At 40.6% G+C, this 16818-nt stretch overlaps 1 protein-coding gene across 2 annotated transcripts in view; it reads left to right on the top strand.

Moving 5' to 3' along the window:
• LOC145343831 (low-density lipoprotein receptor-related protein 5-like) overlaps nt 1-16818 on the top strand; it is a 190931-nt gene that overhangs the window by 124509 nt on the left and 49604 nt on the right. For both annotated transcript variants that reach the window (XM_080190227.1, XM_080190226.1), the window contains exons 8-9: nt 14842-15058; nt 15930-16219. In XM_080190227.1, the coding sequence (XP_080046353.1) occupies nt 14842-15058; nt 15930-16219 (507 nt within the window). The remainder of the gene's footprint in view (nt 1-14841; nt 15059-15929; nt 16220-16818) is intronic.

Below are 16818 nucleotides of genomic sequence, written 5' to 3'. Positions count from 1 at the left end.
AAGGGGATTTTGTAAATTCCAACAAATGTATTCACTGCCTCTGCAGCCATAATTGGCTAGAAGGAAAGATATTTCAAATTAGGCTTTGTGTATTTCTCTCATTTACTTCACCCTCTTCAAATGCCCTGTTTCCATTTCCAAATAGAAATATAGTGTAAAATTAATGATATTCCCAAACTTAACTGTACCGGACAGTCATTCTTGGCTGTTCTACAATCTACAACCATTGTTCACAAATGAATAGTCATTTTAAATCAAACAAAAGAAGTGAAGTTAAGTTAATTTTAGGTAACTTGAACGGTCAGTGTTAAATCTTGCAGAATCAGAGTACTTTAACGAAAACCACCAATATTCAATTATTGTTTGAATATTTAATATAATCACATCTTTTTGTCTTTGAGTGTAATCAAAGTATGTTCAGTTTCCTTTAATCAAGATAGTAAAACTATATTCAAATTCAATTTCCACTATACAAGTCATTTTTAAACCACTTTTATACTTAAGGAAATGGAATTTAAACAAACTTCCTCACATCCAGGAAGTGATCTAATTGATATTGGTGTGTTTCCTCCAGCTGGTGTGAATCCTGTCCTGTCTGGACAGAAAAGTGTGCAAGTGTAATATTTGTGAGGGAGAAATTGGTTTTGTTTTTTTAAAACATGTTAACGAGCTAACTGGACTAATGGTCACTTACCATTTTTATAGTGGTACATTCTGCTGTGTCCATAATTATAATGGAAAATCTCTTTGTAAACCTGTTGCCCTGTAATTGCACGTTCTGCTAGTGACATCGGCAATGAGAGGAAAGGGGAATGCAAAAGAGGGAGGATAGAAATGGGAAGTACGAAGGAAAGAATGCCAAAGTTGAATGGGCAGTAGGAATTGACAAAGTAGCAAGAGGCATTTTATATTCCACTCTCTCCTCTCTTCAATCAGGATTAAGTAGTATTCACTCTCGAAGCTTAAGTGATGAATCAAGATGCAAACCAAGCTGGCAGAAAAGGCTGTTCCCCCATAGAATTGTGCAGTTAGTGTGGCAAGCTTATGTAGGCAAAAGACATTAAAAAGATAGGAAATTACAACAAAGTGTTGATGTGAAAAGTGTGCTTAAAACCGTGGAAAGAAATCAAGTGATGCAAAGAGTATATTGAAATTTAAGATACTTAGTGATTTTTTTTAAATAGGAAAAACACACTGATTTTCTGCCCATTTATTAGAAGAGAAAATTTGCCCACAAATGCTTTCAAGGCAGAAACACGTAGAATGGTGAATAATAATGGAAGCAGTCGGGGCTAAGTGAGGATGCAAATAGAGCAGCTATAGAGTCAGATAACACAACTGACAGCTGGTTATTGATGGCTGAAGTCTGGTGGTTTAACAATACTACCAGATCCTATTTCTCACCAGTCCTGCTGGACCCTAGAATTCCAGACTTCCAATTCCAGGTCTTTCAATGACTCTTGGTATTTGCAAACATACAGACTGCATTTTCAGTACTTTCTGATCTCCGAGCTAGTTCCAGTGACCCCAAACATTGTCATTATTTTCAACTCTCCCAGGTCCCAACACTTGCCGCAATGCTGCCAGATTCTCTAATTCTTCCAGCAATCATGGGGTCTCATCCCAGTGTTCCCGCACCCTAAGACAACTCTCAGTTTTAGTTGGTCACTGTCTCTGATACTACCGTCCTTCTAAAAACTCTAATTTACTCTCAATTACACCATGGACAATCACTTATTTGTGCAGAAGTACTTGTAGGGAAAAGCAAAATATTTATTAATGTAACAAAAATAAAAAAGGAAAATAAAATAAGTCACAAAAATATATGCACCAGCAATTCACATAAAATACGTGCTTTGAACTCAGTACTTTGCATATTGATGCTTGGCGTTCTTCACATTCTTGGGCCAAAATGCATTGGAGGTGGGTCAAATCCCATGGCAATATTCAGGCTTGTACAGCCGAAGGACCCGTACCTATGCTGTACTTTTTGGTTCTTTCTTTTTATTCGCTGTTTTACTTTCTGAACATAAGTGGCCATGCCAATAAACATTTTATAATTTTACTCTCAAGTTCCTTCTAGCTTTGGCTCACTGTCTATCCCTTTAATGAAGGTCACATTTCAGCCTCCGTGTTCTTGACTTGCATGATGGAGTCCTGTTGTAATTGGTCTGAATTGGACCAGCTTTCTAGCATCAGATTGTTACAACTTCTTTCTGATAAGAGTCCTTCAACCTGAAATGTTGGGAAGAATCTTCCTGTTTTCACTCTAAGTACTCCCACTGGCATGAAAACGGAAGGATTTTGTGCTGACATTGGCAGCGCATGCCAGGTGGGATTCATCCACCTGATGGGTGCAAATTTATGCATCCCACGATGGACGGCATGGTGGCTCAGTGGTTAGTACTGCTGCTCCACAGAGCCAGGGACCAGGGTTCAATTTCTGGCTTGGATCACTGTCTGTGTGGAGTCTGCACGTTCTCCCCATGTCTGCATGGGTTTCCTCCAGGTGCTCCGGTTTCCTCCCATAGCCCCAAAAAATGTGCAGGTTAGGTTGATTGGCCATGCCACATTCTCCCTCAGTGTACCCAAACAGGCGCCAGAGTGTGGCGAGTGGAGGATTTTCACAGTAACTTCATTACACCGTTAATGTAAGCCTATTTGTGAGTAATAAATAAACTTGCATTTATATGAGCTGGCCAGCCCCACTGTTCAGGGATCAGGGCATCTTTTGTTAAAGGGCACCCCGATCTTCATGCTCGTGGCCTGGGAAACCCGTGGTATGGGGATGCTCCACTGGCTGCCGGAGAAATCCAACCACCATCTCAGTCTGTGTGGAATGATGATGATGCAAAGCTCCCAAGGTTTGTTCCTGGGGAATGAACCTGGTGGAGTCGGCGGCTTTCCTTTCTGGGTGGAGATATTTTTATGCTAAGGTAAAGGGGGAATTATTGAAATATAATTTTAAATATGTTAATTGTATCTCTCAGGCAGTGTTAAAAGATTGAATTGTATTCAAGGTTTCTGTTTGGAGGATATGACAATTGTTGCAGAGCCACCCAGTGGTGATGTATGGAAATTTGAGGCTGCAGATAATGCCTCAGGACGTAAGCTATAGCCAACCATCTTCACAGCAATGCCTTCAGGCACTGCAGGCATACAATAGACTTTGATAATATAGAGTTTGGACAGTAGTTTTTTTTTGTTTATCTTGAGGGTAGCACTTAAAAATGCTAATTTTAGATAGCAGATGTTTGTCAATTTCAAACTAACTTGCAATAATGCTCATTCCATCCCACTTATGTTCTTTATGCAACCATAAAGAACGTTGGTCTCACTCCAGAGACAAAAACTGAGGAAATTTAGGAAAGCAATGATACATTGGCACAGCTATTTTCAGAATCTTAAATTGCTAATTTATAATCCAATGGTGTTGGAACTAATGTATTTGTTGTTATATTTGTAATTGACTTAAAGCTTCCAAATCAGCTTCAGGTTTTAAATAATATGTGATCTTTACTGCTTGTGTAGTTTGCTTTCAATTTCATTGATTGCTCATTTAACTTTAATGAATCATTGCAGGACAGCTAAAACATCCAATCTAAGATTCTTGATTATCTAGGTTGGAGAACGAAATATACAACTAAGCGCACGTAGTTCAGAGGTTTTAAAAGCGAAATGTTTATTTTAAATGCTCCTAAACTGTCTGCTCAGCAAATTGAAGTGACGGTGCGCAAATCAGAGAAACCCTGATCTTAGTTTGATTTCCAAGTGAGCTAATGCTTTTAGTATCTCTCTCCCATGTGTTAGCGCTGACCCAGTTATGATAATATCATGGAGAGCCTCGTGACCAATCTGAGTCCTGTTTGCATCCAGAGTTCATGGTCTTCAGACTTCTCAGCAGCAAGCTCTGAAAAGCAAAATGATGGAGAAAGGGAGCTTGACTAGATTAAATTTCCTTTTAAAGAATAGTTTTAAATTTTAACTGGCTGTAAACGTGAGCAATTGGAATCATAGAACCCTATAGTGCAGAAAGAGGCCCTTCGGCCCATCAAGTCTGCACTGAACACAATCCCACCCAGGCCCTACCCCAATATCCCTACATATTATACCCACTAATCCCTCTAACCTATGCATTCCTGGACACTAAGGGACAATTTCTTAGCATGGCCAATCAGCCTAACCCACACATCTTTGGACTGTGGGAGGAAACTGGAGTACCTGGAGGAAACTCACGCAGACATGAGGAGAATATGCAAACTCCACAGATAGTGACCTGAGCTGAGAATCGAACCCAGGACCCTGGAGCTGTGAAGCAGCAGTGCTAACCACTGTGCTACTGTGCCACCCCAAGAATTTACTCATTACTCAATTAGTAACAAGTCAATTCTATTAAATACAAACAGTCCTCAATTAGATAAAATTTACATCTAAGAAATGAGCCATTTAGCCCTGTCAATCAATGATAGTATATATCCTCCACACAAGCCCCATCCCACCTTATCTTAATTTACCTAACAGCATATCTTTCCTTTCTTTCACATGTTCTTAATTAGCTTGCCCTTAAAAGCATCTATCATGTTTGCTTCAAACCCTCTGTATACTGGCATGTTCCACATTCTCACGACTGAGTGAAAAATTTCCTAATGACTAATATTTATGTTCTCTAGTTCCCCACTACAGTGGACACTGGATGTAGATGAGATATGGTTGGGAGTCCTTACTGCCAAACCAGCATCAAACTTCTTCCCCATCGAAAGCCTTCATGATTTTAAAACCCTTGATCATGTTGCCTTTCAAATCTTTGCTCTAGTTCAGCACTTTTTCTTTCATTGTGCTCTTTCAGTTCTGGTATCATCCTTGTACACTTTCTGCAGGACTTCTACATTCTTTTTGTAGCGTGGAGATCAGAACTGTTCCAAACATCATTTAACCAAGGTTCTACATTAGTTCATCACATTTAACATTCATAATTTTAATAGCATGATTTCTAATATTAAAGAATTTGAACTGATGATATTTTATACATACCTAACCCAACATTGCATTTATACTGTGTCTTCAATGTAGTAAACTATCTGAAATTACTTCCTAAGTGCTATCAAACAATATGTGCCAGAATCCAGCAGCATAATGCCAGTCATTGCAAGTGAAGAAAATTTGCCTGACAAAATTCCTATTTTCCATTCCCTCTGAGCTGGCCTCAATGCAAAGATTGTAGTCCTGTCCCTTCCAGAGTCTGAGGATGGTACATTAAGCTTGACCAAACAGGTACTTACAAATTAAATGGTAGTACATGAATTACATTCTTAGAGATTTGCTAGGCCTTAAGCAAACGGGAACTTGCAACTGTTTCAGTCAAAGCATTTCTCATGTTTTTGCCCCTGCAGGCTGGGAGAACATTGTGTGCACATGCATTTCCTCAGTTGGTGCTTCCCAGTGAGCACAGGTGTCTGTAATCAACAAGTTTAATTATTCTTCCTCTTATTCAAGGAGCTGTCTAACAAGACTATAACACTATCTGGAACTGCCGTTGCTCACATTTCCAGAGGGGATGTTGTATCTATGATTTTTTAATCTATAGTATCTGTTTTGAGTGTGAATCTGTTTTGGTGGAAGCAGAAATTAGTAAAGCAGTTGGCACTTGGAATAACATGGATCAATTGGCCCAATATATTGCAATACATTCTTTGTAGGGATTGTTATCTCTCCATTATAGCGACCACATCGAAACAAAAATCTTCAGTGATTATACCCTGGGAAAGATTGGGCTAAACTTCAGCACACAAAAATGAGTGAATTTGGTCAGATCAGATGTTAAAATTTTAAAAATCTGAAACTTAACTCCTGTGAAGACAGAGCAAGGAGGTGGGTTGTCAATTTAAATATTTTGCAGAGGCTGTCAGTCATTGATGTAACCTGCTTTTGGAGGTTTTACTATGAGCGACCGAGTACCCAAGTCCTGGGGTATCAGGTAGCTGAAGTGAGGTGAAAACAGCTTTGGGCAAAAAATGAGTGCCTTCACAGCACTGCTTGTGGGCCAAGAAGTCCCGGAGCAAATGCATGCACACACGCTCAGGGTCATTTTTTATCTGGTTCTATGTCCTGCTCCTGCAATATATTTCCCACTTGACTAGAAGTCAGACCTTTTTGGTAGGGTGATGTGGAGATGCCGGCTTTGGACTGGGTTGGGCACAGTAAGCAGTCTCACAACACTGGGTTAAAGCCCAACAGGTTTATTTGATATCATGAGCTTTTGGAGCACTGCGCCTTCATCAGGTGAGTGAAGAGTTCACAGACAGGACCCAACTGACACAGACTCAATTGCAAGATAATGATTGGAATGTGAGTCTTTACAGGTAATCAAGTCTTTACAGGTACAGACAATGCGAGTGGAGAGAGGGTTAAGCACAGGTTAAAGAGATGTGAATTGTCTCAAGCCAGGACTGTTAGTAAAATTTTGCAAGCCCAAGCAAATCATGGGAGTTACAGGTAGTGTGACATGACCCCAAGATCCCAGTTGAGGCCGTCCTCATGTGTTCAGAACTTGGCTATCTGGTAGGGGGACTTGAAGACAGAGAAATTGTTATAACTTTACAGCATGCAGGGAAACCTGGATCCCTGTCTGAAAGCCTGTGCCAAACTGCCTCCCCCACCTGCTGCCCCACATAACCTGCTAATATCCAGCCATTGTTCTCTATTGAGAAATTGATGACACCATATATATGGATTGCTTATAGAACTTGTGTCATCTTATTCCAGTACACATTTGTCTCTATATACTTCCTCACACACATGCACAACACCATGCCACATATTAATATCTGTGAGCCATTCCCACACTCCAATCTGAATATTGGAGATCACTTGCTATGAAAAATCTTACTGCCAAAAGAAAAATGCCAGATCAACCTGAAAAATTTAACAGACTCAAATCCAAAGTTAAAGTCATTTTCACATACACTTCACATAAAAATGCAGCTGATCCCTCCTTGGAGCATGACTTGGTATCAGCCCAGAACATACTTGACATTCATTGCTCATTTCATATGGGCAAACTGAGGGCATTGAACATTCCTGAGGAGAAAACAGAGTTGGTGCCAAGGTTTGTTCCTGTTGTTGTTGAAGAACTTGGACTTGCACAACACATTTTTTGATCTCAAGATACCTAAAAGCCAGTTAAATATTTTTGAAGCGGCATCACTGTTGTAATGTAGAGAAACATGGTAGCCAGTTTACACACGGTAATGTCCCACAAAAGCAACGTGATATAGGGTGTGACCGACCTACCATTCACGCCATGTTCCTCGCTGCAGCAAGGTCAGAGGATTTGGTGGCCAACCAAATCTCCATTCACCGTGGCGGGTTTGGAAAATCCTGCCGGTGTGAACGGTGGTAAGACTCTGGTCAGTCGGTCGCTGTCATGTTCATTGAGGGATAAAAATTGGCCAGGATGCCAGGTGGCCTCTACTGCTCATCAGATAGGATCTTTTATGTTCATCTGAAAGGACAGGTGAGTCTTTTGGATGATATGTTAAATTGGGACCCAAAATTCAACATACTTTTGTTGAATTAATTACCATGCAAACAATACTTGGATCATAGTCTTTCCTTATATACCATGGCAACAACTTTGAGGGGGAAGGAAAAAGTCATGTAGAAACTTCATAGCCTTGTCACTTTTAAACTTATGGTTTCTGCCTTGGAACAGGAATCTTGGAAATTCTTTAGGTATGTTCAGATATCTGAATATTCTCGATGAGTTCTTACAGGGGTATTTTATCTGAGTGTTTGTGATGTTTTGGCTTGTATTACAGTGCATTCTGACCTGTAGTGGCTCCCAGTTAAGCAATGTCTCAAGTAAGAATTTTCATCCTTGCTTTCAAATCCTATCATCGGCTCACTCTCCTCTATCTGTTTAATTACCTCCCAAGATAGCTGCATTCCTCTAATCTTGCCCTTTTTGCGTCTCCAGTTTTAATTGCTCCACTTTTGATCGGCTGCCTTCTGTTTTAAATTCTAAACCCGGAGAGAGGGTGGGGGGAGAGAGAGAGGAGAGATTGTGTGTAAGGGCAGTACAGTCCCACTATAAGGTTCTCCTTCGCCCTCACCTCAGACATGGTACAATTTTCCCATCCGGCCCGCCACAGGAATTGCAACGCGAGACTCGGACCATGCAAAGGTCTGTTGACCTCAGGAGGGATATTGTAGTTTTGGGGCGAGCGCGGCCAGAAATTCCCGCCCACAGTGTCTTGCACTCTCATCTACCCTGACAGTGGCTGAGGATATTTGAGTGCGCACCCTGAGACTAAGAGTGAGCTAGACAGACACACGCTCACTCTGTTACGCTCATACTTACCTTTATTTAGTGCTGTTTAGTTTTGCTCAGTAAGTTTCTTTAATTTTTTAAAAAGTTATGAAAAGAAATGTAAAATGTTGCGCCAAACTTAATCTTTGTGAAATTTGCTCATCAGCCCCTGGAGTGAGAAAAGAATTTGAAGTGCTCCCCCCCGCAACCCTTCCCCAGGTGAAGAGGTTAAATAAGCCTGAGCTAAAGCTTTAGGCTTCCCAGTTGAGCACTGCAAAATGTTATTTCAAGTACACAAAATGCAACTATATAAGTAAGTTAATTATTTTCTTACAAACCTGTAATTTCTTCATGTCTTTATTAGTTTCAGAAACTTGCTTGCCATGTTAAGTTTTTCAATGCAGTTTGGGAACTAAAGCATTTCTTATTGTGATGTGGTGAAGAGGAACTTTAACTGCTCGAAAGCATGTTCATTTGCTTTCAACTGATTTGTCACTGGTATTATTAATATAATTTATGAATGTGATTTGAACCAATCTGGTTCAGGTATTACAGGCCTTTGCAATTTTAGTGTGATGCACGTAAAGTACAGCCACAGATGTGCAGTATATTTTTTAATTCCTTTGATGCTTGTTTATCAGAAGCCTGTCTGTTCCTATGCTTGTGATAACAATAGTGTTCCATCAAGAATATCTTTTGATCTTATTTCTTCAAAGTGAGGACACTTGGATCGCATCTGATGGAAGAAAATATTGCTTTGCACTTTTCAGATTGTATTCTTGTGAAGCACCTGGTGGTGTTTTGCCACACTACAGGTGCTATATAAATGCAAGTTGCTGTTTTGGTATTCTGATAAGGTTTACTTGGATTCTAAAGTTGGTATCTGATCATGTTTGATGGACATTTTAATATTTGGCCATCATCATAGCTGTGGGAAAGATGAATTTAAGGAAAGCATTTGGATGCTTGACGAGGTCACAGTAAGTCAAATGTCTAGAATAGCAGTACTGTAAGTGTATATGTTTTCTTTTGTTATGTATTTTCTTTTGTTAGGGGTGGCATGGTGGCACAGTCATTAGCACTACTACCGCACAGCGCCAGGGACCCAGGATCAGTTCTGGCCTCGGGTCACTGTCTGCGTGGAGTTTGCATTTTTTCCCCGTGTCTGCGTGAGTTTCCTCCAGGTGCTCCAGTTTCCTCCCACAGTCCAAAGAAGTGTGGGTTAGGTTGACTGGCCATGCTAAATTGCCCCTTAGTGTCAGGGAATTAGCAGGACAAATACTTAGGATTCCGATGGATAGAGCCTGGGTAGGATTATTGTCACTACAGGCTCGATGGGCTGAATGGTCTCCTTTTGCACTTAGGGATTCTATGATTCCATATATAATTTATGGCACTTCACCTGAACATTATACTGAACCATGCAAGGAGATATTAGGACTGATGATCAAAAACTTTGTCAAAGAGGTAGATTTTAAGAAACTTTTTAAAGGATTAAGGACAGAGAGAGCATTATTTAATGCAGGCAGTGGGGTCTTGCCTGTCAGCCGTAGAGCTAGCGAGAGTCCTGTGGTGCTTCCTTTTGGTAGTGCCTGCTGTATTAAGTGCCAGTCAGGCACTCAAGTGACCAGGGAGCTTTTACTGGAATCAAAGACTGAGGTAATATCTTACCCACCAAAAGCTACTGGCCAGTTCGAAGTTTGCAGCTTTTCATTACAAGTGGCATCACCAGGACCAAAGTGATATCTGCCAATTAACATGTCCACCAGAGACCCCAGGGTAAGATGGTGGTCAGTGAGGAGGGGATTAATAGCGAGGCCAGGGAGGGTGATGGTGCCCCTCAGTTGCCCCCCCAACTTCTTTCAGGTGTCTTTGAACAAGGGATCATCTGGAAGCCAACAAACAATATGCCATAGTTTGCTTTTCTGGCTTTCCATGTGGTGACTCATCACCACTGCAAGTTGATTACCAGTTGCAGCAAGTTGGAGCTCTTAAATGGGCATTAATTGCCTTCCAACCCCACCCCGCCTCCAAACCCAACTGGAGGAAGACATTAAATCCACCCACAGCAAGGAAGAGATGCTTAGCAAGAGAATTTCAGAGCTTAAAAGGCAAACCTGCTGAAGATATGAATGCTATACGTGGGACAATTAAAATTGTAGATGTACAAGAGGCCAGAATTGGTAGAATGCAGATGGTTCTGATCCATGTATAGACCCAATAATATTTCAAAAAAGAAATTTAGACTCAAACTTTGAGTTAATAGCAAATGGATAATACGATAAGATTTCACTTATTAAGATGTTTATTGAAACAGACAGACTAAAAATATAATGTAGCAACTGGCCCATTTAAGGGGTGTTAATTTGGAGTTTCATGTGACCCAATCACCCATTAGGGAATGAGCAAGGGGATCGCAATGCAGAACGTGGGCTTTTGCAGCCAGAGTCGATCCTAGAGCTTCTGAAAATACTTTGTATATTTATTTGCATGTAAATAAACCATTATAGTTTCTTGTATTGATTGGTGGCCACCAATCCTTGCAATGATTACATTGGCGACAAGGTAAATCAGAATGACTACGTTTGCAGTGAGGAAATTGAAGAAAACATCATTGCAAAACTGTAGAGTGAATCAGATCAGTCCAAGCCTGAAAAACAGGGGAGTAAGAATCTCTCTTTGGGAAGTGGAAGCGTTCCTCACGACCGCTCAGAAATAGATATTGTATGTGGATCAGTAATACAATAGAGGGGGAGGATAAGAAAGTCATTTTACTTAGCGCATGTGGAACCCAAACGTGTAACTTGATCCAAGGTTTAACCTTCCTGATGTTCCCGACATAAAGACATTTGCAGAGTTCATTGAGCTGGCAGAGGAGCATTACCATCCTAAATCCTCGGTAACACTGCAAAGATATAAATTTACCTCAACCTAGAGGGCCCCAGAAGAGGCCTTTGCAGTCTTTGTAGCAAGGCTAAAGAAGATTGCAGAGCATTTCAACTTACGGTCACCTTTAAATGACATGTTAAGAGATTGATTGGCATGTGGTGTAAATTATGCAGCTATACAAAGGAGACTGTCGGCTGAGTCCTTGACTTCTAAGAAGGCAATAGAAATGGTGGCAGCTGTAGAGTGCCAAGAAGGGCATCCAGGAGTTACAATGCGAGCAAAGCTTGGAGGTCCACCAGTTGTGGCAGGAAACAGAGAGTGGTAATAGCATGAGAAGGAGGCTGTGGGATCAGGCTCAAGCGGAGGGTTGAATGCAGATGTCAGAAGAATCACTAAGTACCAAAGATACAAGCAGCCAAGGAGTAACAAATGCTTTTGATGTGGGGGAAACCCATCCCCAGAAATATGTAGATTTGGAGGAGCAGAGTGTTTTGGGAACAAGGGGGGAGAAAAGTCATTTAATGCACAAATGTAAAAGCAAGCAGGGTAGGCCCTGTACAAACAGAGTAAATAATCCAGCTCAGTACATAGTATGGAGGATTGCTCAGCAGGGGAATGAAATGTTATGTTATTAAACGATGTGGGAGCGGGCAAGGTAGCTCCCAGCACGGTAGTGTTGTTAGTAAATGACTTGCCACTGAAGATGGAAAGAAATATGGAGCATCAGCAACTGTTATGAGCAAGCAGGCCTACCAGTATCTTAAAGAAAGAATTCAACTCCTGAAGTTAATGAACACTGCAACAAGACTGGCTACATACACCGAAGAAGCCATAAAGATTGGAGGATCAGCTATAACCCTTGTGAGTTACAGACCGCAGTCTTCATAGCTACCACGGATGGTGTTTTTGGCAAAAGACCAAGTTTAATGGGACACGATTGGTTCCAGGAGATTAAGTTGAACTGGCAGGAGATTTTTAAGATAAAAGAAGGTGGCCTGCGCAAGTTCATTAGCATTAGGAATTCTGAGATTATAACAAAATAACAGACAAGTAACAAGATTAGCAGGCATTTAGAGGAATAATGAGTCATGATTTGCCCAGTAACAAGATAAGCAGGCAGCTAAAGAAATTAATATAGCAAATTGCTATATCAGACAAACTGTTTACCAGAGAACAGTGGGGCTATACAAATGCAACTTCTAAAGGAAGTAATTTGAGGGATTTAGACAGGTAAATCCACAGGGTGGAATTCAAAGAGATTGAACAGTATAACTGATAGCACCCTCACTGGGAATCAGGCGAGTTTTCCATCCAACAGACAGAGAAGCCAGTTCCATATATGATCAGAGCCACTGTGGCCTGTTCTATCTGACATTTAGAGCCATAGCAGATATTCTCCTCTAAAAGACGTAATTACGTAATTTTGTGCCTTCGCTGAATTAGCAAGAGCATTTTTCCAGACTTCTTCATCTACACTGTATTGTGTGGCCACAATTAGCTGGATTTGACCTCGAATTGCTAAATTGGATGTTGTTTGGGAAAAGGGGTGTCGAAAGAGTTCAGAACCGGACTGGGCCACTACCTTATGAGGTGAGGGTGCAGGACAAATTAGTGAAGAAACACATAGGTCCCGCGTCCTCAAATGATCTGTCCCAAGAGCAAATGCTACTGCCTGATCCAACTGGGCAAGTTGTTTGTCCAAGGGATCAGCCAGTGGCGGACCAAGGTCCCAATGAAACTGAAGTGAGAAGTGAGGCATGGATTCCAGAAAAGAATCCAAGTGAAGCAAGACCAATTGGAACGAACTCTACAGTTGAGCCTGAACAAGTTGGACAAAGTCGCTCCCGGAGAATGAGAGTGGTGAGTGACTGATAAACTATTTTTAAAAAAATCATTTAGTGCTATTATTTTGTAAGTAGTACAAGTTATTTATGCATTTTATACTGAGAGACTTAAAGGGAGAGGGTTTTTGTAGCTGACCTTTTTAACTGGCTTACATTGGGTTAGTCATGTGACCTGATCACCCAATGAGGAATAAGCACAGGCATTTCGGGCTTCTGCATCCAGAGCTGAAAGTGTTAGCATTGTGAAAGTACTCGGTACATTTATCTGCTCATAAATAAACTGCTATAGTTCTTTTATACTAACCGATGGGCCACAATCCACTTGTGCATCCGCTGGCCAGCCTGAAGTGGACAGCTACTGGCCTCTAATTGGCCAGCTACTTTCAGGGGCAAGTCCTCATACTGCAGTAAGTTGTTAACTGACATTATATGCTAAAACCTCTGTCATGAGGTTTGAGTTCACAGCCTTCTGACTCCAAACTTAGAATGTTATGGCATCTTAATAAAAGGAGCATGATACTACTGATAAACTTTTAAGTTTTACATACAAGAAGCAAGAGGTAAAATGGAGCATTTGCCACTGCTGACAAGCAATGCTTGAAGAGTTTGTTACATTCCGAAAATATAGCTGCCCTGGGGAATTCATTTAATAATGACCAGCCCTTCCTTGGCTTTTCTGATACACTTGCTTGATGAGCACTTGATCATGTAAGAATTTAAATTACTTCTGTCAATTGTATATACATGGTAAGGCAAGCCTACCGAAGCTGGTGATGCTCACTTAACCTTTCACATTTTTAATTGCCACTTTGCTCTTCTAAATTCTATGTTTTGGTATGTATCAATCATTGAAGTTGAGCTGTGTTAAACTTTGCTCTGTTTCAGATGAAGAGAGTTCAGCATGCCCTCAGCATGGAAGAGTATGAAAATGTATGTTTTTGAGTGAAATAAATTTCAGTCCCTTGTGCAATTGATATTTAGACAATAAGATGAAGGAGAAAAAGTAAGAGATTTGGCCCATCGAGTCTGTTACACCATTCAGTGAGATCATGATTGATGTGATAGTTCTCAACTCCACTTTCTAGCCTAATTCCTATAACCATTGATTCCCTTCTGATTAAAAATTTGTCTTCTCTTTCAGCCACCTTATACATGAACCTAGTAAAATGCTCCTTTGCCCCGTAAAGATTTTGTAATGATATGCAAAAATAATTGGCTCCTGAGCAAATTTCTTCCCCAACTCTATTGGATTGAGCATCAAGTTTGATGTATGCTAACCTTCAGTTGATCAGTGGTGGGCTCTGCCAGTTCAATTGATGAAGCAGGCTATGCTACCAAGGAATAGGAATACTTTAAGGGACCAGCATTTTTCATTAGTTGGCAATGTATGAATCAAAGCTGTAGCATGGAATGTAGATCATGGTTAGACTTGTTTTGATTCAAACTCACCTCCTTCTCCTTGGCTGGATACTGTTTCATGTTACAAATATCTCTCTTCACAGCTGCTATCCTGCAGGTCAACTTTCGGATGCTGCTGAAGATATCAAACTACTTATTTCTGGATTTTGTTGATTGCTTTGTTTCCAAAACTGAAAATGATCAAGTAAAAGAACATGTCTTTTTCTAAAAGGTACAAGTCAGGTCGGAGAGGATAACATACAAGTTTCTGCTCAGAATGCTGTCATAAAATAGTTTGGCACTGTGCAAATGGCTTTTTGGTATTTAGCTGTAAGGCAGGTCTTCCCTTCCATCACTTTTCATATCTTCTCTGACCTGGACATTTTTTACTTTTTTAAACAGGTGATCAATGTGGATGGAACTGGCCGTAGGACACTTGTGGAAGATAAACTTCCTCACATATTTGGGTTCACTTTGTTGGGTGATTATATCTACTGGACAGACTGGCAAAGGCGAAGCATTGAACGTGTTCACAAGCACCGTGCAGAGAGAGAAATCATCATTGACCAGCTACCCGATCTTATGGGACTGAAAGCTACAAGAGTAACAAAAGCATTTGGTACGTTACCTTGAAGGATGTGAAAGAACTATTAGTCAGGATTCCCTTCTGTTATTGCTGACCCATTTTCCAAATGGCAAGGAAGAGTTTTTAAAAATTCTTTTGTGCGATGCAGGCCTCACTGACAAGACCAACATTTTTTGCCCATCCTTAATTGCCCTTGAACTGAGTGGCTTGCCACACCATTTCACAGGGCATTTAAGAGTCAACCATTACTGTGGTCGGGATTCACATGTAGACAAGACAAGGTAAAGACAACAGATTTCCTTCTCTAAAGGACATTAGTGAACCAGATGGATTTTTTATGACAATTGATGGTAGTTTCATGGTAATCATTACTGATGAATAGTTTTCAATTCTGGATTTTATTAATTGAATTTAAATTCCACCGGTGGTGGAATTTGAACCCATATCCCCAGAGCATTAACATGGGCCTTCAGATGACCATAGACATTACTGCTGCACCGCCATCTCAGTACTATTACATTCGCTGAGGACAAGATTATACTGTGTTGCACTGAAAGTTAAATTAATGCCTAGATTTACTCATGAAAAATCACTTGAATAAGATGTACACTAAAGCGTGAAGCACATTCAGGAGAAGAGCAAAAACCAAATAGCTTACTTTTGCCTAATTATTTACTGTGCAATGTCCAATCTGTAGCGTATATCACCAATATGTTAATGAGTGAATTTCACATATAGGGAGGTGTCTGCTTCTCAAGACAGTGCACATCTGTGTGCAGTACTATCTCTCTGCAACAGGGATGCGATATTTAGTCACATGCTGCTGTGTGTCCTTGTTTCTTTTGATCAGTTCTTTAAATGATCAGTTCTTTAAATAATGGTACTTTTGCATTTGTTTTTACAGGAACAAATCCTTGTTCGAAAAATAATGGTGGCTGCAGTCACCTGTGTTTGTATGTGCCTCAGGGTCCACGTTGTGCCTGTCCAATGGGCCTGGAATTAATAAGGGACATGAAAACCTGCATTGTACCTGAAGCCTTCCTGCTGTTCTCCAGCAGAGCAGATATCCGTAGAATTTCCTTGGAGACCAACAACAATGATGTGGCAATTCCATTAACAGGGGTGAAGGAAGCATCTGCTCTTGACTTTGATGTTTCTGATAACCGAATTTATTGGACAGACATTAGTTTGAAGGTACTGAACAGTAACTAGCTCTAAAAATGGGTGGTAAATAGATTTTGTATGCTAAAGATACACTGCAGGAACTTGCCAAGGCACCTTCGCAAGCACCTTCCAAACCCATAGCCACTGACAAGGGCAACAGACACAAGTGAACACCACTACATGGAAGTTCTCCTCCATAAAAGTTGGTGAGGTTTACAGCGCAGAAAGAGGCCCTTCAGCCACTCAACATCTTGACTTGAAAATATATCACCATTCCTTCACTATCGTTAGGTCAAAATCCTGGAACTCCGTCCCTTACAGCATTGTAGGTGTATCTACAAGCATTATTAATTATTAAGCTAATTCACATCAAAAAGTTTAGAATCTTTACCTACATTCAGTAGAAATGAAATAAGATCAACCTAATGTTTCTTCTGAACAGAAGAAGCTAAAGAATAAAGTGCCACTGGAGTCTCATGGCATCAGGTCAAACATCGGTAATGTTTTGGACGACAGCAGTTCAAGAAGACAGCTCCATGCCAGCTTCTTGAGGACAGCTGGAAATGGGTGATAAATATTGGCCGAGTCAGTGACACCCACATCCTGTAAATGAATAGAGAAAAAGGAAA

Source organism: Carcharhinus amblyrhynchos, chromosome 6, assembly GCF_965287045.1.
Source record: "Carcharhinus amblyrhynchos chromosome 6, sCarAmb.v2.hapA, whole genome shotgun sequence".
In the NCBI taxonomy this organism is placed as follows: Eukaryota; Metazoa; Chordata; class Chondrichthyes; order Carcharhiniformes; family Carcharhinidae; genus Carcharhinus; species Carcharhinus amblyrhynchos.
This window is presented reverse-complemented; position numbering and strand designations above follow the sequence as displayed.